Source organism: Hirsutella rhossiliensis (genome assembly GCF_020360975.1).
Source record: "Hirsutella rhossiliensis strain HR02 chromosome Unknown scaffold00023, whole genome shotgun sequence".
Classification (NCBI taxonomy): domain Eukaryota; kingdom Fungi; phylum Ascomycota; class Sordariomycetes; order Hypocreales; family Ophiocordycipitaceae; genus Hirsutella; species Hirsutella rhossiliensis.
In genome coordinates, this window is record NW_025408689.1 from 422,067 (window position 1) to 447,785 (window position 25,719).

A 25,719-nucleotide genomic window follows, 5' to 3' on the forward strand; every position below is an offset into this window, starting at 1 on the left:
ATCTTTATAACTATAAATTCCGACCCTATTATCTATAAAATATAATAATATATAGACTATATAAATTCTTATAAAGGAAAATAGTAAGCTATTAACCTAGCTATAGTATATTAATATCTATTAATATTAGTAACGCTAAGAGGTCTAAAAGGGACTTATTTGTCACACATAGGATATCAGCCTCCAACAGTCTGACCCCCTATTCGCACAGTCCGTTTCCACATTTCCCCACAGAAACTTCTAGGAGGCATCATCAACGCATCAGTGGCTTCCAGATGATCCGATCAGATGCTTCCATTCACTACCATTCCCTTCCATTCTCATATTCAGGCAGTCTATAAAGATCTCGCCTCTTTCCCACCTTAGATAGCAGAATCAAGAGTCTTCCAGTCCCTGATCTTTATGCCCACTTGCTCATCCTCCGTGCGATAGTTATGAGCCCGGTCTGCCACTGACTGGGTATCTTATTCTTGTTCACTCCGCTGCGCAGAATAGCTTCCACAATGAGCTCAGCTCTAGATCTTGATGGCTCTTCCAAGGGCACCGTGCTCAACGGCCCTTGCGACTGGAAACAATGGATTTCTATCATCAAGAAATTCGCCACGTCCCACAGTCTTTGGGACTTTCTGGACCCTGCCGTCAAGGAGGGTAAGCCGGTTCTTCAGCAGCCAGTTGAACCAACATTCCGACAAATCAACCACGAAGCATCTGATCTCGTGGATCTGACCTCGGAGGAATTTCGCCGTCTCGAATTCCTCCACACCCAATACCGCTCGAAGCTTCAAGGGTATAGGGATCAAGTGAAGGCACTCGCCAGCCTTCAACAACACATCGTCAAGACCATCGGCAACTACTACAGCACCATTGCCGAGGAACACGACGTTGCAAAGCAACTTGCCTTGCTTCAGGCTCGTGTGGCCCCAACCGACTGGGCACTCGAGAGGAAGTTGTTCAGCGTTATCGTTCCACCCTTCAGTCGCCAAACAGGACCAAGATCGAAGCTTGGGTCACCCAATGGCAGAAAGTCCTCACTGAGGCAAAGCAATTAGGGCTTCCTGATGTCCAGGACCTTCGCCCTACCCAAGATTTCCTACAGGCTGTTTCGTCCATCAACGCCCCATTCACAGACTATTGGGTCAACAAAATGGAAGACGAGGCCGTATTCGGCAAGCCTGATTGGAAGACGGACTTCCGGACGGCATTAAGATCAGTGAGATCTTTGAACGAGCTCACCGAATCAAGGCCGCCAACAACAGCAAAGGATCATTCGGAGCGCCTTCCAAGGCAAGGGAGAGAAATCGGAGAGGAAAGAGGACAAGCCTAAGTGGTCTTCAAGCAAGAACGCTGATGGTGTTCCTATGTGTGTCTGCGGAGAATATCACCGCTTCGTAGATTGCTTCTATCTCATCAAATCAGCTCGGCCTGATGGCTGGACTCCTGATCAGAAGGTTGAGAAGAAGATCAAGGAAATCCTCGACTCAATCCATGGGCAAAGAAGATGACGGAGAAAGCACAAGACTTCAAGAAGAAGGAAATGGAGAAATCGTCCGACTCCTCCGTTAAAGGCACAGCGTTTGCCGGTCTTCTACCAGCTCCTGACAACACACCGCCTCCTCAACACCTCCATCAACCAGTTTCTCGACGGGAAAGGCAGTCTACCCGCTGTATGACTCCTTTATCCTTGATTCCGGATCAGACACACATTTGCAACAACCGATCCTGTTTTCTTGACTACACCGCCCTTGCAGAGCCAAAAGAGCTCTTTGCAGGCGATAGTCAACTTCAGATCCTTGGCTACGGCACAGTCCGTATGAAGCTTGAAGAAGGAGGACTTTTTCAGCTCAACGAAGTTGCCTTCGTGCCAAAATTCCACACCAACATCGCATCCTCGACCGCTTTCTTGCGAAGGGATACAACTGGAATCCACTATCTGGACGCGTCTCTAAAGACGATCAGATTATATTTCATACGAAACGCCGCTTTCGTCAACCGGTCATCGAGTTCAACCCGATTAAGGAGGACTCTCACGCCTCCAATTTCACATCTTCATCTGCACCTCGCACAGTGAAAACAGCAGATGCTACGCTTTGGCATAAGCGCCTAGGTCACTTGAACGCTCAAGCCCTAGAGCATCTTGTTGAGAACACGACGGGTTCGAAGATCAAAGGCCCAGTTACCATCGATTGCACCGCGTGTTCCCTTGGGAAGGGAAAGAAGGTCGTCTCTCGCCGAACCCTCAAAACCGAGCCCCAGACCATTCTGGAGAATCTACGTTGATATCTTCAGTATGAACACCTCATTCAACGGCAAGGAAGCTGTTCTTCTTATCAAAGATGAATTTACAAGCATGATCTTCATCTACCTTCTGAATGACGCGACACAAGGGTCCGTTATGACTGCTTTGAGAAACCACGAGGCAATGGTTCAACGCCAATGGAATCTCAACATTTGCATTATCCACCGTGATAACGATCGTTCTCTTCAGAGTGCGTATGAGAGCTGGATCGAGGAAAAGGATTCAAGATGAACCTTCTGCCCTCACTCCCGCTCAAAACGGTTCTGCAGAGCGATCTGGGGGTAATATCTGCCCAGGCCAGAACAATGGGAATTGATGCCAATTTACCATCTGATCTTTGGCCAGAGACTTGGAAAGCAGCAGTGTTTTTGCACAACAGATCGCCCATGCAGAACCACAGCTTCCGAACGCCTTTCAGCTGCTTCATCAGTGGCTGCGAGACAACAACAGAGACATAGGCTACCAGCAAGACCAGCCTGACATCACGTTTCTCAAGGCATACGGCTGCAGAGCCTATCCTTGACACCCCAGGCCCTTCAGAACAGACAGAAGAAGGACCTAAAGACCGACCCTCACACAGAAATCGGTTATCTCGTTGGATATGATTCCACGAACATTTTCAGGATCTGGATTCCGTCCACATCAGAAGTCCGAAGGGTCCGAGATGTGACCTTCAATGAAAGCATCTTCTATGACGGAAATGATCAGCCACCAGAACCTATCCCACAGCGCGTGGAAGTACAGCTTCCAGCCCACATCGAGGACGAGTCGGATTACGAGGAAATCCCCACTCAAATCGATGAACCTGAACCTGACCCCGTTGAGCAATCTCCTCAACCTCAGACCAAGGAGACGCCACCACGATTGTGGTACAACCCGAACCATCTGATCATGAGGACTCGGATGATCAGGATGAGTTTCATGACATTCAGCACCCATATCCGACACCGGACCCCGGTCCGAGTGACTCAGCCACGGCGCTCAGCCCGCTCACCAAAGCTCTGCCAGGCCAGAAATTTGCTACTTTCGTCAAACAACTCGGTCTCGTCGATATCTCTACGTTGCTAGGGATCTAGTTTCTTTCTTCAGTTTGCACTGCCCACTAGCCAGCACAACCTGGGGGGGTATGTCACACATAGGATATCAGCCTCCAACAGTCTGACCCCTATTCGCACAGTCCGTTTCACATTTCCCACAGAAACTTCTAGGAGGCATCATCAACGCATCAGTGGCTTCCAGATGATCCGATCAGATGCTTCCATTCACTACCATTCCCTTCCATTCTCATATTCAGGCAGTCTATAAAGATCTCGCCTCTTTCCCACCTTAGATAGCAGAATCAAGAGTCTTCCAGTCCCTGATCTTTATGCCCACTTGCTCATCCTCCGTGCGATATTATTTCTATCCGTTAAGTCCTAACGGTATTAATAAAAGTAAACGGTCTTATAAAGCCCTTATAAAAGTAAAAGCTAGCTATCTTTTTATAGTAAATAAGGCTTAAAGACGTCCGTAAGAAGCTATTTATAGAGGCCCGCCTTAAGAGTTTATAAGAGGAGCTAATAGCCTATATAAGAAGGGAACGTTTATAGCTAAAGAAAAGGAAGAGGTTTTCTATTTAAAGGGCTCCTTATTTTAATTAGGTTTCTCCTTTCTAAGAAGGCCCCTTTTCTTATAAGACTTTCCCCTCTTTAGGCCCTTATTCCTTAAGTAGGTCTAAAAGAACCTAGGGACCTAAAAGGGCCCTTATTTTCCTTAAGTAAAAGCATAAGTATAGAACTAAGAACCTCCTCTATACGCTTACTAGCTTAAAGCTATATTAGCTATACGCTTAAGGGGCAGGCTATAGCTAAGGGGGTATATCGTAAAGCGTAGCCTAATTTTATAGTTCTCGGAGATATCCCTTAGTAAGAGAGACCTAGGAAGTTAAAAAACCGGTTTAGAAGAAGGAGCTAAAAAGAGGTATAGAGAAGAGGGTAAGGGTATAAAGGGAAGCAGAAGTAGCGATAGCTTCCTATAGAGGTAGCGAGAGATAAGATAGATATACTAGTAACGACTAGAATAGAGGGGGAAAACTAGTAAAAAGCTCGGTAGGTAAGAGGATATTAATAGCTTCTTTAAGTAGGATCTTCTTTATTAATTAAGATACTAGATAGGTATAAAGAGAAGCGTTAGATAAAGGAAAGAAGGATAATTAAGGCGATATAATAATCACCCCTATAACTTAATTACTGCCCCTATAAAAATTGAATATCGTTGCCCTGCCTATCCGACCCCTTACTTCTAATTTCACCTTCGTGCATTTTCCTGCACTTCTCGCATCTCTCTTCGCGAGAATGTAAGCAGCAGCTGCCCCGCTTTTAGTCGGTCCGTTAGGCGGAGCAATCGGTCCAACAGTCGGGATGACAATGGAGCATGTCTTTATAATAGTGGGTCTATAGGGAACGAACTAGTAAGTCGCCTACCAAACCAAGGAAGGTGATCGGTGTATATCTCGGTCAAGCTTAAACTTAAGACTCCTATTACTCGTGCGCCGCTTCCACTTTGTCGGAGTTTGCTTTAGGTGCTGGTCACTCAAGTCATGTCTATGGCTCCTGTGGCAATTCCATGCATTGCGACGAAGAATCCTTGTCTAAGTTCCTATAGACATGCAAAATTATTCTTATTTAAACTATAGGTATTCTGCTTCCCCGACAAACCTTTCACATTGCAACCTACCTTCCATTCATTTACATCACCTACCTTACTGTCTTTACGCCATTTATACTTTTCACCTGTCTTACTGTCCTTACACGATAACCAGTCCAATTTTAAGTCCTCTTCCTACAATGCAGCACGCTACTCTCCTTGTTTGCCTTGCTGGTATCAGCCTAGCAACGCCTCTTGCGGCCGTCGATAAGCCCTCTACCGGGCCTGCAAATAAGCTCCCCTGGAAGGAGCCTACGGTGTTTGGAATGGACTTCGTCGATTGCATCACCTTGATCGGGCCCGAGGACCAGTGCGGCACGGAAGCTTACTGCTCGTTCTATGACGGCCGTCGTCGACCCGAAGACAACAAGTTCAAGAACAACGAAGAGTGCCTTGCCGCCCATCAACCTCGTCCCTCTTAGGAGATCAAGACTCAAGAGCAGGCTGAGGCAGCCGCCAAGCCCTCCAAGACTGGGCCTACGACCTATCGCCTGTTAGTTAAACTCGACAAGTTGTGGTGGATGAAAGGATGATTGATTTCTGTGTTGTTAGTTCTCTAGGTGAAACAAATGTGCTTCTTTTATACATTGATGTTCTCTGATTTCCTACGGCTTATCTTACGCAATGTCTTAAATCGCCATCTTGTATACAATACTCCCCTTAGTTAAGGGATATAAAGAGGCTTAGCTACCCCTTGCACCTATTGCTAAGGTCTTTATATAAGTGGGCATTACTTGTGGCAATGTCCTAGTTGAGCTTGTTCCTAGAAAATATCGTTTCTTCGTTTTGCCTGTGCCTCCTTTATCTAGTTTTATAGGTCTTCTATGCAGGCCTTGAGTCCCATACGGTCTAAGACGTCCCTTATTTATAGTATCCTTTAGAAGAGCACTATGCTATTACTTAAGGCTTTAGAGTTTTAGGAGGCTAAAGAGCTGCTTCTCTCTACGGCACACGGCGTCATCGTTAAGCTTGCCGTCTCGCCCGCCACGGGACCCGCCCATGTCCTAGAGGCCGACGGTTTAGAGAGCGTATTCATACTCTTCATCCTATGGCGCTTCAATCTCGTAGCGTCGGTACGTTTTAAAAGGAAGGTTGGAATCTCTTCCGTGATACTTAAGATTCTCGCGTATGCTATATCGCTCCGGCAAAAGAAATAGCGTTTAAGAGAGGGATCCGACGCGATTACGGAGTGCCGGATACGCCGCCTAATACGTTTCGAGATTCTAACTAGCTAGCTAAGGAGGGCTTAAGGGCCCTTACCTAAGGGACCCTTTTAGTTTTTATTAGCTACTTATAAAGAAAGGTTTAATAGGCTACTAAGGACTATTAAAAGGGCCTAGGTAAAAACTATATATCTATTTAAAAGACCCTTACTATTATAAAGTAAGTAAAGGTATATATATAGGTACTATTTATAGGATAATATTAATAAGCTATATAAAGCTCTTTTATATATAGCTAGCCTATATATATATATATAGGATCTAGCCCTCTATATATAACTATATAGCCTAGGCTATAGTTTAAGCCTATAACTTATAATAGTTAAAGACTCTTGTATAATACCCTCCCTTTAGCGCGGCGCGGCGCCCTTTTATTAGCGGCTTTTATATAGTTAAGCCTTAGGCCCCTTATACCGCTAGCTCTACCTTACTCTATTTTATTAATCGTGCTAGCTCTACTAAGCTTATTATCCCCGCGACTATTAACCTAAGTAGCCGGCACCTAACTCTATACTTATTAGCTAGCCGGCTACTTAAATAAGGGCGTACTTTATTATACGCGCCCTTAAGCGGCTAGCGGCCGGCCTAAATATATATAAGCCTTAGGTTGCCCGTCCCCTCGGCCTTAGGTAGCCTCCTTTACTAAAGGGTATATAAAGCGGCATCCCCCTTCCTCCTTCCCTTTCTTCTCTTTCTTATTTAACTATAGTAGTAGTTATAATAAGTATACTCCGCTCTACTTAAAGCATTAGTTTATTCTTAGCTATATAGGCCGCCCTATTAATAAGTGCTTATAGTAATAGCTATAGTAATAATAATATCCCTAATAATAATAATAACTTTAATTAATAAGTTCCTTGCCTTATTAAGTAGGTAGCCGCGTTTTATTATACTAATTTTTATAATAGATATATCTACCTCCCCTCCCTTGCCTCTTCTTTCTTAGAGTATATAAAGTCGTTTATCGACGCTATACTAGCCGCGGCCGATAATAGCTCCGCCGCTACCGCTGCTCCTACCCGCGCCCCTACTACCGCGCCTACCGCCGCCGCTACCGCTTTTACTATACTAGCTACCTTTATATTACCTTTTAAGGTAACGATATTATCCCTCCTACTACCTATAACGCTTAGCCCTTTAGCCCCTACTTTTATATCTTCTACTCTTATAAAAAGAGATATAAGAAGTATATATAAAATATATAAAGGTAAAAGTAAAAGTAAGGGGTCGGATAGGTAAGGTAGAAATGTTTAATTCTTATAGGGGCAGTAATTATAGTAAGGGAGTAATTATTATATTGCCTTAATTCTCCTTCTTTCCTCTATCTAACGCCCCTCTTTATACCTATCTAGTATCTTAATTAATAAAGAAGATCCTACTTAAAGAAGCTACTAATATCCTTTTAACTACTAAGCTTTTTATTAGTTTTTCCCCTCCTTTCTAGCCGTTGCTAGTATATCCGTCTTATCTCTCGCTACCTCTATAAGAAGCTATCGCTACTTTTACTTCCCCTCTTACCCTTACCCTCCTCCTTTTAGCTCCTTCCTTAAAACCTATTTTTTAGCTTCCTTAGCCCCTTATACTAAGGGATATCTCTAAGAACTATAAAATTAAGCTACGCTTCGTAATACACCCCCTTAGCTATAGCCTGCCCTTATAGAAAGGGTAAAGCTAAATACTTAGGCTAGTAAGCGTATAGAGGAGGTCTTAGTTTATACTTATCCCTTACTCGAGAAATCCGGGTTTTAGCCCTAAGCTCTTTTAGACCTACTTTAGGAAAAAGGGGCTTAAGGAGGATATTAAGTCCTATAAGAAAGGGGGGCTTCTCTAAGGATAAATCCCTAAAAAAGGGCCTTTAAAAAGAATAAGTACTTATTAAGCTAGGAGCCCTCCTTTAAGATAAGTCCTAGTTCCTCTCTTTAACTATAAACGTCTCCTTCTTTTTATATACCGTTAGCTCCTCTTATAGACTCTTAAGGCAGGCTTCTAAGGATAGCTTCTCTTAAACGTCGTCTAGCTTAATTTACGATAAAAAGATAGCTAGCTTCTACTTTAGTAAGGGCTTTATAAGACCGTTAGCTTTTATTAATACTATTAGAACTTAATAAACGGAAATAAGTCCCTTTTAGACTTTTTAGCGTAACTAATACTAGTAGATATCGATATACTATAGCTAGGTCGATAGCTTTACGTTTTCTATTAAATTTTATATAGTCTATATATTATCGTATTCTATAGATAATAATGCTGGAATTTATAGTTATAAAGATATTAATAGCTAGCTAAGGAAAATAACTTCCTTTAAAGCTTTTAAAAGAGCTAGTAGCTCTACCTTTATACTTAAAGTTATAACGGTAGCTTACTTCGAAGATCTCTAAGTAATAGTTCCTTTAAAAAGGGATATAATATACCCTTATAAGCTCTTTCTATCTAAGGAATTATCTATAAAGGACGGCTCGCTTAAATAAAAGAAGATTTCGGTAGGTATTTTCTTCCTTCCTTACCTTCTTAAGCGTAGACTATATAATCTTATTAAATAAAGATAAAGGATAGCTCTATCTACTACTTCTTAATACTTAGGGCTAGGATTCTAGTTATACCTAGCTAGCTAGGAGACTATAAAAGAGATATTTAGTCTAGTAAAAATAGCTAAAAAAAGTAAGGAGCTTACCTTTTATTAATATTAGTATTTCTCTTACTCCTTAGCTTAAAAGTATAGATTAGGTAAAACTTCTTTATTAAATATAAGTATAAAGGGAAGCTTTTTATTAATAGAATTAAGGAGGAATTTATAAGTAACCTTATCGATATAGGCGTCTTAGGTAAGCTAGATACTCTATTAAGACCTATTTTAAAAGATTCGAATCCCTAGGAACTATTTTAGCTCTACTAGCTTAGTTATCTTATACCTTTATTATAAGCCTTTTATAGCCTCCCTAGCTATTACTTTTTCCTCTTTTAGGTAGGCCTAGATAATATCGTCGATATAAAAGAAGACTATCATTTTACCCTTCTATATTATATATAGTTCCTAAGGGACTTTCTTAAAGCTTAGGGCTTTAAGGGAACCTATTAAATACTATTACTAAGAAGGGGTAATCTTTATAGTTTATATAGAGCTTTCCTAAGCTATAGAACCTTTCCTAGCTATTAGAAACCTAGTAAAAGGTATATATAAATAACTTCTTTTTCCTTAAGTAGGTAGTTAATAAAGGCATTAACTATATCTATTTAAATAAGTTTAAGGTAGAATTCTACTACTATAGCTATAAGGGTCTAAAAAGATATCCTTACTAAGTTAGTTACCTTAGTAAGTAAATCCCCTTTTTCTTACTAGTTCTTATAGATAACTAGCTAGGCCTTATACTTTTAAAGGAAGCTATATTTATTAGTTTTATAGATAACGACCTACTTATACCTAAGGACCTATATTCCTCTTACCTTTTCCTTAAGGGCCTCTTTAAAAGACCCTAGCTCTTTATATAAGGCTAGGTAGTCTTTCTAGGCCTAGAAAACCTAGTCTTTAAAGGGGTGTTTTTCTAGCTACTTTTAGCTTACTAATAGGTCTAGGAGGTCTCTTTTATATACCTTCCTTACTAATAGAGGCTTAAAAAGCTAGCCTACTATAAATCCTTTATAGGAACCGTCTTTTATAAGCGTTAGATAAAAGTTAGAAAAACGATCGAAATAAAAAAGAGGTTAGTCTTCTTTTATATCGGGCCCTATACCTTCTATTACTTCTTAAAGTAAGGATAAAAAAGCAGCTAGGTAAACCTTTAAGAGAGGTACCTTTCCTACCCCCTTAAGGGTTAAGATAGAAAGACTAACTAAAAAAGTTACTTTTAAAATCTTCTTTTTATATAAGAGGAGGCATAGGAAAGTAAGCGTATTTTAGCTCTACCGCTTTCTTATAGTCTCCTTCTTTATCTAGATTATTTAATCTAGTAGCTTCCTCTTCTTTAAAGTCGGCTTTATCCTTAACTACTTCGACGTTAGTTTCTTCTTCTATTTACTTATCTAAGACCTCTTCTTAAGACTATTAAGAAAGGGGGATTTAAATCTTTTAAATTAGCTAATATTATAAGAGTAAGAGGGGCTATTAATCCCTCTTTCTATTAAAAAAGCTAGATTTATTAAAAATTATATCCTTAGTTAAAATAACCTTTTATAGAAAAGGAATCTAGATCTAAAAGATATTAATAGAATTATAACTAATAAAGTAACTAATAAAGGCTTTAAGATTAAGCTTTCTTTTCTTCTTTCTTTTTAGCTATATATTAGTAGTTATAGCGTATACCTTATAGCTATAGGTATAAAGGTAGGCTAGCGAGGCCCTCTTCTTTAAAAAGAGCTTTAAGGGAGATTTCTAGTTTATTCCTTAGGTTATAAAAAGGGTCTCTAAGCTCCTATAGTCCCTTAGGCTCCTAGGGTCCCTTGGGGTCTAGTTCTAAAAGTAATAGGCAGTCTTAATAACTTCCCTTTAAAGGTTATAAGGAAGCCTTATAGTAAGTCTTATTATATAGACCCTTTTTATTATAGTACCCCTTAATCTTTCTACCCCTCCGTTCTAGGCCTAGGTATTTAGTACTAATAGGAAGGGTAAAATATACCTTTTTTATAGCTAATTTAAGATATCCTTTATAAATAGCTCTCTATTAGACCGTATCTTCTTTACCTTATAGCTAAAGTAGGATTTTATTTAGTTAACGAAGTCTTAAAGGGCAAACTAGTTATACTTACTTAGGTAGGTCTATAAGAAATAAGGGAAAACTATCTATAAAAAAGCGTTTATAAAAGACTTTACCTTAATAAAGCTTTCTTAATCCTTAGAGATATTAGTTTAGTTAACTTAAATTTCCTTTTATAGCTAGTCTTATCGCGTATACTATATACGTTAATTAACGCTGTCGCTTAAATCTAATAAGCGGCCATATCTTTTTCGTAACAGTTATAAGCCCGGGAGGAATAGAATTCCTATACCTTCCGGCTGCTATAAAAGGCACCTTCTTGCATCCTTTTACCCCTCTTACTAGAAAAGCCGATTTTTAACCGACTTTTCTACCTTTCCCCGCAACAATAACGAAAATCGACTCCTCTGCCGTCCCGACGGTCCGTAGGACGATTCTTACAGAGCCCTAAGATTGGGATAAGTGGGTAAAGGAGCTACGGGCTCGTGTGGACAGAACCATCTACAATTTAGTCTTCTCTAACAAGCAGGACCCTCTCGAGCCCCCTCTTCGTCCTAGGGCAACGGAATTTATAGAGGGAGCTTCCCTCTTCTCCGAGCTAACCTCTGCACAACAAAGAGCTTTTTCTGCTGCCTTAGGTGACTACGAGAGTCACCGTAAGGAATACCTTTACGAGACGAAGTTGCTAACTGCTGCACGCACAGCGATAACGGAATCCGTTAGTGCTATAAAGCTAATCACTCTTCGAGAAGAAGAGACTCCTAGGCAGTGGCTTTTAAAGCTCGAGACCTCGATAGCTCCCTCGAGGGGCTATATAACTGACCGTATTAGGAAGACCTATACGGCCTACCTAGGAGCCTTTTCTGCTAGGAACCTACTAGCTTCTTCGTGGCTAGCTAAGTAGGAAGAAATCCTTAAGGAAGCTAACTAATACTTCCTTATAGAAGCTCTTTCCGGCCAGTGGCTACGGGATATATCTCTGCTAATAAAGCCTATTAGTAACGGTTACTCGACTATCTTTCGAGAGGCTAGCCGGGAACTAGACGAAGAAGCTACTAGAGTACAACAGCAAGCAGTCTTATTCCTTCGAGGCCAGCACTCGACCTAGACGGTTCGACCTACAGCCCCTATTGCTACGGCTCCCGCTGCTGCTGCTGCTGCGGCTGTTGCTCCTTCGGCTCCTCCTCCCTCGAGAGCATTAACACCGTTATCAACGGCTGCCCTAGGCCCGGCCCCGGCTCCGCCTCTTGCTCCGGGCCCGGCCCCGGTCCCGTCAGTCAGACCGGCCCGACTAGTCCCCCAATGGACCTTTCAGTCCGTTAGTCGAAAAATCAGGGAACTAGTCGAAATCGAACCTCTTCGTTAAAATCAGCAATAAGGGGTAAAAAGGGGGGGTTTTCAAGCAGACCTTCCGGATCGGGACGAGGATTCCTCGAAGAAACAGAAGACTAGACGACGAAACGGCTGCCTAGCCTACAAATCCCTAGGCTATCGATTATCACAATACTAGCAGGTCTTTAAGGAAAACCGACCTAAAGGATTTAACCCTTTAAAGAGGCTATAAGAAACGATATAACAGTCTCTTAAGGAGGACCCCTCGTTGCAGAAGAAGATAGACGAGATTCGGGTTGCTAAGAAATAGCAACTAACGCCGCTGCCCCTATTCGAGCCGCAAATTCGAGGAAAAATCGTTGGTATAGTAAATCCGGCCTTTGTCTTCCCTATAGATTAATAAGGCTAAGACCAACCGTTAGAGCCCTCCGATTATCCCCTACGAAAATCAGCTATCCTTAACTCTAGTACTTCCCTCGACATCTACAATACACTCTTACGATTCCGGTCCTTTAAGAAGGCACGAAAGGAATATCTTATTGCCGGGGAATTAACCGTACGGATAAAAGGATACGGAAGGGTGAATTTTACGATAAAATTACCTAATAGATCTATACGAATTCTTCGAAGAAAAAGGGTAGCTTTTTGCCCTCGATTTTTAACGAGCCTGATTTCCTTCCGCCTACTTCGAGAGGAAGGAATCTTCTAGGATATAACGTCTAAGCCTATGAGGCTAGTCTAGAAGAATTAGACTATTAGGCTTATCGAGGAAAAATTCGGTTAATTTGTTCTCGAATTCCGACCTATCCTTAGGAAGGAATCTCTCGAGAAGTTAGCTTTCCCTGCTCGAAGGAGGGTAGGTTTAAAGGACCCTCTTCCGGCAGCCTAAGGAGACGGTCTTCTTTGGCACGCACGACTTAGTCACCCGGGCCCCCTAGCTTTATATAAGCTAGGACAATAATAGGGCGTACGAATAAGGGGCCTAAAGACCGTCGAATGCGAACACTGCGGCCAAGGAAAGACTAGGAGACGAATTTCTAGACGAACGCCTTTACGGCCGGACCAGCCGTGTAAGGAAATTTAGGTCGATTAGACCGACGTCTCTAGGGATCAGGAAAGCTTCGTTAGGGTAATGTTTTTCATAGACGTTTTTTTAGGGATAGTTTTCCCCTATTTCTTACGGACCTACCTAAGCAAGCATAACTGGTCTGCCCTCTAGGACTTCGTTAACTAGATAAAATCCTACTTTAGCTACGAGGTAAAGAAGATACGGTCTAACGGAGAGCTATTTACGAAAGATATCTTAAAGTAGCTTCGAAAAAGGGGCATTTTACCCCTCCCGTTAGCACCGAATACCTAGGCCTAGAACGGAGGGGCAGAAAGATTAGGGGGTGCTATAATAGAAAGGGCCCGTACGATAAGACTTGCTGTAAGGCTTCTACACGACCTTTAGAGGGAAGTCGTTAAGACCGCCTATTACCTACGAAACCGGACCCTAAGGGACCTAAAGGACCCTAGGGGACTAAACTAAGGAATAGACTAGAAATCCCCCCTCGAGCTCTTTACGAAGAAGAGGGCCTCGCTAGCCCACCTTCGTGCCTATGGCTATAAGGCATACGCAATAACTGCCGATATATAGCTAAAAAGGAAGAAGAAAAGAAAGCTTAATCCTAGAGCCTTTATTAGTTACCTCGTTAGTTATAATTCTACGAATATCTTCTAGATCTAGATTCCTCTTTTACGGAAGGTTATTTCGACTAGGGATATGATTTTCGACGAATTTAGCTTCTTTAACGGAAAGAGGGATTAATAGCCCCTCTTACTCTCTTAACGTTAGCTAATTTAGAAGATTTAAATCCCCCCTTCCTAATAGTCCTAAGAAGAGGTCCTAGACGAGGAAACAGAAGAAGAAACCGACGTCGAAGTAGTAAAGGATAACGCCGACTTCGAGGAAGAAGAAGAAGAGGAAGCTGCTAGATTAGATAATCTAGACGAAGAAGGAGGCTATAGGAAAGCGGTAGAGCTAGAATACGCCTGCCTCCCTACGCCTCCTCTTATAGAACTAGAAGAAGATCTAGAAGCAGCTTTCTCTATTAGTCTTCCCGTCTCGACCCCTAAGGGGGTGTGAAAGGCACCTCTCTCGAAGGATTACCCGGCTGCCTTTTTATCCCTGCTTCGAGAAGCAAAGGAAGGTATAGGGCCCGATACGAAAGAAGACTAGTTTCTCCCCTATTTCGATCGTTTTTCCGACTTCTACCTAACGCTAATAGAAGACGGTTCCCACGGAGCGTTTATAGCAGGCCGGCTTTTCAAGCTAATATTAGCAAGGAAGGTATATAAAAGAGACCTCCTAGACCTACTAGCAAACCAGAAGCAGCTAGAAGGACACCCCTTTAGAGACCAGTTTTTCTAGGCCTAGAAAGACCACCTAGCCTTACACGAAGAGATAGGGTCTTTCGAAGAGGTCCTAAAGGAAAAAGCAAGAGGAAAATAGGTCCTTAGCTATAAGTGGGTCTTTATCTATAAGACTAATAAACACGGCTTCCTTTAAAAGTGCAAAGCCCGGCTAGTTATCTACGGGAACTAGTAGGAAAAAGGGGATCTTCCTACTAGGGCGACTACCCTAGCAGGGATGTCATTTCGGACCCTTATAGCTATAGCAGCAGAATTCGACCTCGAGCTCGATTAGATAGATATAGTCAACGCCTTTATTAACTGCCTACTCGAGGAAGAAGAAGTTATCTATATACGCCTTCTACTAGGCTTCTAATAGCTAGGAAAGGTTCTACGGCTTAGGAAAGCTCTATACGGATTACGAAGATCACCCCTTCTTTAGCAATAGCATTTAATAGGTTCCCTCGAAGCCCTAGGCTTTAAGAAAGTCCCTTAGGAACCGTGTATAATATAGAAGGGTAAAATCACGGTCTTCTTCTACGTCGATAATATTATCTAGGCATACCCGAAAGAGGAAGAAGCTACTATAAGGGAGGCTATACGTGGCCTGCAATAAAGGTATAAGATAACCCGGCTAGGGGAGCTAAAGTGGTTCCTAGGGATACGAATCCTTCGGAATAGGTCCTAACGGACTATCTAGCTTACCTAAGACGCCTATATCGATAAGGTCGCGTATAAATTCCTCCTTAATTCCCTCGATAAGAAGCTTCCCTCTACGCCTATATTAGACGAAGAGCTTTTACCTAATCCGTCCTTTAAGCTAGGAGTAAGAGAAACACTAATATTAATAGAAGGTAGGCTCCTGCTTTTTCAGCTATTTCTACTAAACCGGATATCTTTTACGGTCTCCCGGCTAGCTAGGCATAACTAGAATCCTAGCCCTAGGCATTAAGAAGCAGCAGACAGAGCTATCCTTTATCTCTATTCAACGAGATTATATAGTCTGCGCCTAGGAGGGCAGGGAAGGAAACAAGCTGCCGAAATCTTCCTTTATTCGAGCGATTCGTCCTTTACGGATAATTCCTTAGATAGAAAGAGCTTATAAGGGTATATTATATCCCTTTTTAGAGGAACTATTACTTAGAGAGCTTCGAAGCAGGCCACCGTTACGACTTCTAGTACGGAGGCAGAGCTACTAGCTCTTTTAGAAGCGTTAAAAGAAGCGATTTTCCTTAGCCGGCTATTAATATCTCTACGACTGTAAATTCCGACCCTATTAGCTATAGAATGCGATAACACGTAGACTATACGAATTCTTACGGAAAATAGTAAGCTGTCGACCCGGCTACGGCATATCGATATCTACTAGCATTGGTTACGCTAAGAGGTCTAAAGGGGACTTATTTCCGTCCGTTAGGTTCTAACGGCATCAATAAAAGCCGACGGTCTTACGAAGCCCCTGCCGAAGCAAAAGCTAGCTGTCTTTTTATAGCAAATAGGGCTAGAAGACGTTCGAGAGAAGCTGTCCTTAGAGGCCCGCCTTAAGAGTCTACGAGAGGAGCTAATAGCACGTACGAGAAGGTAACGTCTATAGCCGAAGAAAAGGAAGAGGTTTTTCCCTTTAGAGGGCCCCCTATTTTAATTAGGTTTTTCCCTTCTAAGAAGGCCCCCTTCTTATAGGACTTTCCCCTCTTTAGGCCCCTTTTCCTTAAGTAGGTCTAAAAGAGCCTAGGGACCCGAAAGGGCCCCTGCTTTCCTCGAGTAAAGGGAGAAGTGCAGAGCTAAGAACCTCCTCTATACGCTCACTAGCCCGAAGCCGTATTAGCTATGCCCTTACTATAAGGGCAGGCCATAGCTAAGGGGGTGTGTCGCGAAGCGTGGCCTGATTTCGCAGTTCTCGGAGATATCCCTTAGCAAGAGGGACCAAGGAAGCTGAAAAACACCCGGTGTAGAAGAAGGAAGAAGGAGCTGAAAAGAGGTGCAGAAAGGAGGGTGGGGGCATAAGGGGAAGCAGAAGTGGCGATGGCTTCCTATAGAGGTAGCGAGAGATAAGACGGATGTGCCGGTAACGGCTAGAAAGGAGGGGAAAAACCGGCAAAAAGCTCGGTAGTCGAAAGGACATTAGTGGCTTCTTTAAGCAGGATCTTCTTTGTTAATTAAGATGCTAGAAGGGTATAAAGAGGGGCGTTGGATAGAGGAAAGAAGGACAATTAAGGCAATAAAACAATCACTCCCCTGCCGCAATTGCTGCTCCCGTAAGATTCAAATATCTCTGCCCTGCCTGTCCGACCCCTTACTTTTACTTTTACCTTCGTGTATTTTATATGCACTTCTCGCATCTCTCTACGCGAGAAGTCTAGCTATATAACGGTTCGTTTAGAAATTCGTCTCTTAGTCTTCCCTTAGCTATAGTATTTATATTTAACGGTCTTTAGGCCCTTTATTTATATACCTTATTATTAGCCTATCTTATATAAAGCCAGGGGGCCTAGGTAACTAAGTTATACGTACTAAAGAAGATAGTCTTTATAAGCTACTAAAAGAGGGTCTTTTAAACCTACCTTCCTTTAAGTAAAGAAAGCTAACTTCTTAAGTAGTTCCTTCTTATAACTAGGTTAGAATTTAAGAATAAATTAACTAAATCTTTCCTCGATAAGCTTAATCGTTTAATTCTTTTAGACTAGCCTTATAAGCTTAGACGTTATATCTTAAAAGATTCCTTTCTTATAAAGAAGGTAAAAGGAAATTAAGCTTATTAAAAATTAAGGGTAAAAAGCGACCCTTTTTCGTCGAAGAATTTATATAGACCTATTAAGTAATTATATTATAAATTTACCCTTCTATATCCCTCTATTTATATAGTTAATTTCCTAGTAATAAAGTATGCCCTTTATACTTTCTTAAAGGACTAAAAGTATAAAAGTATATAATAGATATTAAGGGATATATTAAAGTTAAGGATAGCTAATTTTTATAGGAGATAGTTAGAGGGCTTTAATAGTTAGTCTTACTAATTTATAAGGAAGATAAGGGCTAGATTTACGATACTAACGATTTTTCCTTAAATTTATAGTTTAAATAAAAGCATCGGCGTTATTAGTTACTATTTCTTAGTAACTTAAATCTTATCTATCTTCTTTTATAATAACGGGTCCTCTTTAAGAGACTATTATACTATTTCTTATAGCCTCTTTAAAGGGTTAACTCCTTTAAGTCGGTTTTCCTTAAAGACCTACTAGTATTATAATAACTAATAGCCTAGGGATTTATATACTAAGCAGCTATTTAATTTAATCTTTTATTTCTTTAAGGAATCCCTATCTTAATTTAAAAGGTTTACTTAAAAACCCCTTCTTTTTACCCCTTATTACTAATTTTAATAAAGAGGTTTAATTTTAATTAGTTCCTTAATTTTTCGACTAATAAACTAAAAGGTCTATTAAGAGACTAGTTAAGCTAGTTTAACTAACGGGACCGGGGCCGGGCCTAGAGTAAGAGGCGGAGCTAGGGCTAGGGCTATAGCTATAGTTAAAGATAGCGTTAAGGCTCTTAAGGGAGGAGGAGCTAGAAGGGTAGTAGCTATAGCTATAGTAGTAAGGGCTATAGTAATAAGGGCTATAGTAGCTATAGGGGTAGTAGGTTAAACCGTCTAAGTTAGGTGCTAGCTATAAAGGAATAAGACTACTTACTATTATACTATAATAGCCTCTTTATTTAGTTCTTAGTTAGCTTCTTAAAAGATAGTTAAGTAACTATTATTAATAGGCTTTATTAGTAGAGATATATCTTATAGCTACTAGCTAGAAAGAGCTTTTATTAAGAAGTATTAGTTAGCTTCCTTTAGGATTTCTTCTTACTTAGCTAGCTATAAAGAAGTTAGTAGGTTCTTAGTAGAAAAGGCTCTTAGATAGGCTATATAAGACTTCTTAATATAGTTAGTTATATAGCCCTTTAAGGGAGCTATTAAGGTCTCGAGCTTTAAAAGCTACTACTTAAGAGTCTCTTTTTCTTAAAGAGTAATTAGTTTTATAGTATTAATAGATTCTATTATTACTATATAAGTAGTAGTTCGTAGCTTTATCTTATAAAGGCATTCCTTATAGTAACTCTTATAGTTACCTAAGGTAGTAGAAAAAGCTCTTTACTATATTAAGGTTAGCTTAGAAAAGAGGGAAGCTCCCTTTATAAATTTTATTACCCTAAGATAAAGAGGGGGCTTAAGAGGGTCCTATTTATTATAAAAGACTAAATTATAGATAGTTTTATTTAAATAAGCCTATAGTTCCTTTATCTACTTATCTTAATCTTAGGGCTTTATAAGAATCGTCTTATAGATTATAAGGGTAGTAGAGTAGTTATTTTTTAATATTATTATAAGAGAGGGGGTAGAAAGGTTAATTAAAAATTAGCTTTTTTAGTAAGAGGGGTAAAAGGAAGTAATAAAGGATATAAGAAAGGTGCCTTTTATAGTAGCTAAAAGGTATAAGAATACTATTCCTCCTAGGCTTATAATTCTTATAAAGAAAGATATAAAAAGTATATATAAAATATATAAAGGTAAAAAAAAAAGTAAAGGGTAAGATAGGTAAGGTAGAGATATTTAATTCTTTTAAAAGTAGTAATTATAATAAGGGAGTTATTTTTTTTCCCTTTTATTTAATACCCCTCTTTATACCTATTAAGTATCTTAATTAATAAAGAAGATCCTACTTAAAGAAGCTACTAATATCCTTTTAACTACTAAGCTTTTTACTAGTTTTCCCCCTCCTTTTAAGCTATTACTAGTATATCTATCTTATCTCTTACTACCTTTATAAGAAGCTATCGCTACTTTTACTTCCCCTTTTACCCTTACCTTTCTTTTTATACCTCTTTTTAGCTCTTTCTTTAAAACTAATTTTTTAGCTTCCTTAGTTCCCTTTATTAAGGGATATCTCTAAGAACTATAAAATTAAGCTATACTTTGCGATATAAGTAAGCACTTTAATTAGCCTTTAAATATTTAATACTACTTTTTCTAAATAGAAATAAGACTTATATAAGGGTTATTTATTAACTATATTTATTACTTTAGCTCTAATAGAAATTTCATACTATATTATTTTATTTTTCCTTTTTAAAGATATTTTTATATCCTTATTATATCTTTTTAATATCTCTAAAAAAGCCCTATTATTTATATACTTTAATCCTAAGTACTAAGTATAAAAATCTATATCCTTTAATTTTAGAGATATAATAAGGATCGATTAGCTTTTTAATAAAGGTTTTATAGGAATATAATATAATATATTTCTAAGAAAGCCTTTAGGAAGGACCTTATCCTTATTATATAATAAAAGGACTTTATTCCCTCTTATTAAAGTATATATATTATTAAAATAAGATTAAGATAGTATATTTACCCTTAATTTAGGTATATAAAAGTAGCCTTAAAGATATACCTTTTTCTACTATATAGGAACTTAAATACTAAGTCCCCTTTTCCTTTTACTAATATTAAAAAAGCTTTTCCCTAGTAAACTTTAAACTTAATTTCTTTATAGTTAATAAGGAAACTCTTATTTAATACTATATACCTAGAAGCTTTAGTATTATAAATAAAATTAAAGATCTTTTTATTTTTATAACTAGGAAATCCTCCTTTTCTTACCTTTAAGACTAATTCCTTTATTCTAAGAATTAAGGCTTTTAAAGGTCCTAAAAGAGAGTCTTTATTAGCTTCTATTATAAGGGTATTTATAAAGGTTAAAATTACCTTTAAATTCTTAGACGTATATATAGGGGTCGGATCCTTAAATAGGTTTATAAGGTCGATATCTAGGTCTATATTTTCTTCTTATAAAGCTATATTTAAGACCTTATTACTATTATTTAAATTAGACTTTAGCTTAGTAATTTAAGCCTTCCTTCTTTTATTAGTAGTAGAAATAGTACTAAAAAGGGATTTCTTCTTAAAAGAAAAAAAAGAAAAAGAAGAAAAAGATTTTCTCTTTTAGAAATTTAAGTCTTATAATCCTTTTTTTCCTTTATTTAAAACCTAATAAGTAGCAGCTTTATTTAGGTATAATTTATAGTAATTTACTATAAGATACCTTAGTCTTTTAGATTCCTTATAATAAGGAGTATCTATAGAATATCTATAGGATTTCTAAGGCTTCCTTTATATTAAGAAGGCTTTCTTTAAAGATTTATCTATATCCTTTATTCTTTAAGCTTTATTTAAAAGACTAGCTATAAGGGATTTAAAGATAAACGCTATAGAATTATACTTAACGCTCTATATAATATTTATAATATAGCTTTTAAATTCCTTATTAAAGTAATTAAGAATCTATACTATAAGGATAACTTCTAGAATTTTTATATTATAGGATTTTAAATCCGTATAGATTTTCTTTACTTTATAAAGGTATTTCTTTAAATTAAAGTTTAAGGGACTAAGATTAAAGAGCTACTTTATAAGTAAATAGTTTAATAAGCTTATCTTAAGTAGCTTTAGTATTTATTAAATACTTAATCTATATTAAAGGGCTATCTTTAACTTAAAGAAAAATCTAAGATAAAGCTTCTATAGTCTTTATATAATTTTCTTACTTTAAGGTAGCGATAAGCTTTTCCTTAGTAAGGATAGCTCTTATCCTTATAGTTTAAAAAGTATAACTTAAATTTCCCTTAAGTCTAAAGAATTTAATTCTTTTATACTTATTTTATATAAATTTAGTATTATTTTATTTATAGGGATCGAGAAGTCTAAATATAAGTTAAAGAGTATAGGAAGGTAAAAGAAGTTATTAAGGGGAGTTTCGAAAGGAATTTTATTAAGATATTTTAATAAGTAATTTTAAAGGTATAAGTAGTTAATTTCCTAGCTTAAAAGGAGTAAGCTAAGCTTATAATCTTTTAAGGTATATAGGTAAAAGCGGAATTTTAGGAAATTAAGAGATTATATAAGACTATATAATAAAAAGGAAGAAGGAGTATAAGTAGGACTTTTAACGAAATTTATTAGTAGTATATTAATATATAGAAGTATCGCGAAGTATAGCTTAATTTCGTAGTTCTTAGAGATATCCCTTAGTATAAGGGACCTAGGAAGCTAAAAAATAGGTTTTAAGGAAGGAGCTAAAAGGAGGTATAGAGAGGAGGGTAGGGGTAAGAAGGGAAGTAAAAGTAGCGATAGCTTCCTATAGAGGTAGCGAAAGATAAGACGGATATACCGGTAACGGCTAGAAAGGAAGGGAGAAACTAGTAAAAAGCTTAGTAGTTAAGAGGATATTAATAGCTTCTTTAAGTAGGATCTTCTTTATTAATTAAGATATTAGATAGGTATAAAGAGGGGCGTTAGATAAAGGAAAGAAGGATAATTAAAGTAATATAATAATTACTCCCTTACCTTAATTACTACTCTTATAAGATTTAAATATCTCTACCTAGCCTATCTATCCCCTTACTTTTACTTTTACCTTAATATATTTTATATATACTTCTTATATCTCTCTTTATAAGAGTTATAAGCCTAAGAGGAATAGAATTCCTATACCTTCTAGCTACTATAAAAAGCACCTTTCTTATATCCCTCGTAGCTCCCTTTTACCCTTCTTACTAGAAAAGCCGATTTTTAACTAACTTTTCTACCCCCTTCTTTTATAAGGATATCGAAAAACGATTCCTCTACCGCCCCTATAGTCTATAAGACGATTCTTATAAAGCCCTAAGATTAAGATAAGTAGGTAAAGGAGCTAAAGGCTCTATAAATAAAACTATTTATAATTTAGTCTTCTTTAATAAGTAGGACCCTCTTAAGCCCCCTCTTTATCTTAAGGCAACGGAATTTATAAAAGGAGCTTCCTTCTTCTCCGAGCTAACCTCTATATAATAAAGAGCTTTTTCTACTACCTTAGGTAACTATAAGGGTTATTAAAAGGAATACCTTTATAAGATAAAGCTACTAACTACTACTTATATAGTAATAACGGAATCTATTAGTACTATAAAGCTAATCTCTTTTTAAGAGGAAGACACTCTTAGGTAGTAGCTTTTAAAGCTTAAGACCTTAATAGCTCCCTTAAAGGGCTATATAACTAACCGTATTAAGAAGACCTATATAGTATACTTATAAGAGCGCTACTAAGAGGTATAGGCTAATAAAGTACTTAGATATATAGTACTAATATATTAGTAGGGTATTAGTAGGGAATTATACCTACCCTACTTATATATTATAGACCTCTTACTACTCTAACTAAAAAGGAAAAATCCCTCTTCCTATAAGCTTTAGTTTTATAATAAGGAGAATATAATATATATAGCGTAGTACCTTTAGCTATCTCTACTACCTAACTAATTATACCGTAATATATATTCCCTTATAATTTTTAAAGCTTCCTTTTTTAGTTACCTAGTAAAGATAGCTACTTAGAGAAGACTACGTAACGCTCCTATAGCGCGACGTAGTAGTTAACTAGTTAAGGCCTCTTCGTTATATATATTAGGTATCTACTTAGAAGACGAAAAACTAAAAGATATATCCTTAGAATAGACCCTTATTACGGATAATATTTTAACTATATTAAAGATATCGCTACCTATAAGTATAAGACTATCGACTCGTAAAGAAAAGCTTATAGCCCTATAAGCGCGTATTAAGGAGCTAGAGGAGACGAAACGCCTATAAGACTATATTATATAATTAAAGGAGGAAATTACTAAACGTGCTAGCGCTATCGCTATCTATTTAAGAAAGCGTCGACGGTCTTACTCCCTTAAATTAGATAGTAGTCGCGGTAGCGAGGTTAAGATTAAAAATATCGCTTAATTATCTTAACCTACTAATATATAGAAACGTTTAAACTAGACTTACGATCTAAAGGATGCCTTTAGGGCAGCGCTTAAACGCTTTTATCGCGACGAAATAAAGATCCTCTATATAGTAGATTATATATATAGCGACTATAAAGCGAGATAGCGCCAATACCTTAAAGAATAAACGCCGATTAACCGAACTAAATATAGTATAGATTAAGTATACTTTAAAAAATAGATACTTATCTTAATTAAGGATACTATAAATAAGGAGATACTATTAGCGACGTAATTAAAGGAGGCTCGCTAACGAGAAGGCTAGTCCCCCTTAGAGTTTAACTTATACCTTAACTCCTTAGAGAGGTATTTTAAACGCTTATTAAAAAAGGTATATACTCTTATGTTTTTTGCTAAGCTAGAGCTATAACTTTAAGACTAAATTAACCTTTATTCGATACCTATTTATACCTATTAACGGGAAGAGCTTATATAAGTCGCCTAACGATATTAGGATACTACTACTAATAAGAGGCGACGTACTAATACTACTTTTACTTTTAGAGGAACTAGGAATAGAAGTAGTGCTATACCCTAAGGCGGTATATATAGGGGAAGAAATTAAAGAGGCCGATAAGCTAGGCCGAATCGTTAAGGAAATACTATTAATTTAACGGATAACTAATAAGCTAGCGATATACCTACTAAGGGCTAAATAAAGGGACATTATTAAGGAAGACGATCTTTTACTTAATTAAGAATTATATATTTCTAATATAATAAGCTAGGACACCTATCTATAAAATATACTAATTCTTTAAAGGTAGAAACCCTAGTAAAGACTCTTAAACTTAATACCGTAAAATAAGGAAAAGGTAAGATATTAAGGTAAACGCCTTTCCCTTAGTAAACTTAATACTTATAGGATAGTTACTTAAAACTCTTATAACGATATTAAGGCGAAACCCTACTAAAGTCCCTATATACTTAGATACTTATAGTACCGTTAACCTTATAAATATATACTTTACTTAATAGTAAGGATTACTATAAGTAGCGCTATTATACCCTAAGTTATTAAGGCTTAGTAATAGTAGGGTAAGGGAGTATAAAGTATAGTTAGTACCGCTCTAAATAATAGATATAAGAGGCACCGAAAAGATAATTACTTATTTCTATATTAGTACTAATAAGTTAACGCTAAATAATTAGGTATTAATCTTTTTATTAGTTACTAGCTTAGAGGATAAACGTATTTATATTATCCTATAGAAACGATAGTAGTAGTTTAAGTATTAACTAAGTAGCGAAACCCTATAGAATCCCTATAGATTCCTTTAAAATATAGGAACGAGGTAAGGGTATATATAATAGTACTTAATCTTAAGCTAATCCCGCTACTAGATAAAGATAAAGATAAAGGGATTTTATAGGAAGAATAGGCCGAAATCCTACTAACTCTCTACTAGTTTAAAGATACTTTCTTAGCTAATAAATCTAACTTATTACTAGCTAGAAAGGGAATAGATTACTTAATTAATTAAATTCTTAATATAGAACCCCCTTATAGACCGATTTACCCTTTATCGTAAAAAGAACTCTAAGTATTACGCGACTAGATCTAAGACGCGATAAGAAGGAAAATAATCTAAGAGTTAAAGAGCCTAGCTAAGGCGCTTATCCTTTTCGTTCTAAAAAAGGATAGTACCTTATAGCTATATATAGACTACTAAGGACTTAACTAGGTTATATAAAAGAATTAGTACCCTTTACCCCTTATTTCGGAGATTATTAACCGCTATTAAGGAGCTAAGTATTTTTCTAAGATTAATATATAGAATATATATTAACGTATTTAAATTTAAGAAGGAGATAAATAAAAGACCGCTTTCCGAATATATTATAGATATTTCGAATACCTAGTAATACCCTTTAGACTTACTAACGTACTAGCTACGTTTTAAAGCTATATCTATTAAGCGCTTAAGGGGCTTATAGATATAATCTATATAGTCTACCTTAACGATATCCTTATATACTCTAAAATAAGAGAAGAATATACTAAATACTTAGGATAAGTAATAGAAAGGCTAAGGGCTATAAAGCTCTATATAAAACTATTAAAGTATATCTTCTATTAATAGTTAGTTAAGTTCCTTAGGTTCATATTATCTATTAATAAGGTATTAATAGACCTTTAATAGGTAGAGGTAATAGCTTAATAGCCTAAACCTATAACCTATTATAATATTTAGGTTTTCCTTAGGTTCTATAATTTTTACTAATAATTTATATATAG

General features: G+C 37.6%; 1 protein-coding gene across 1 annotated transcript; it reads left to right on the forward strand.

Annotated features, from left to right (window-relative positions):
• Positions 1 to 503: 503 nt before the first annotated feature.
• Positions 504 to 1,049, forward strand: HRG_11851 (uncharacterized protein; the record flags this gene model as incomplete). The annotated part of the gene is made up of 1 exon (XM_044870321.1): positions 504 to 1,049. One exon carries the CDS (start codon positions 504 to 506, stop codon positions 1,047 to 1,049), a length of 546 nt encoding a protein of 181 aa, XP_044714617.1.
• Positions 1,050 to 25,719: the final 24,670 nt, after the last annotated feature.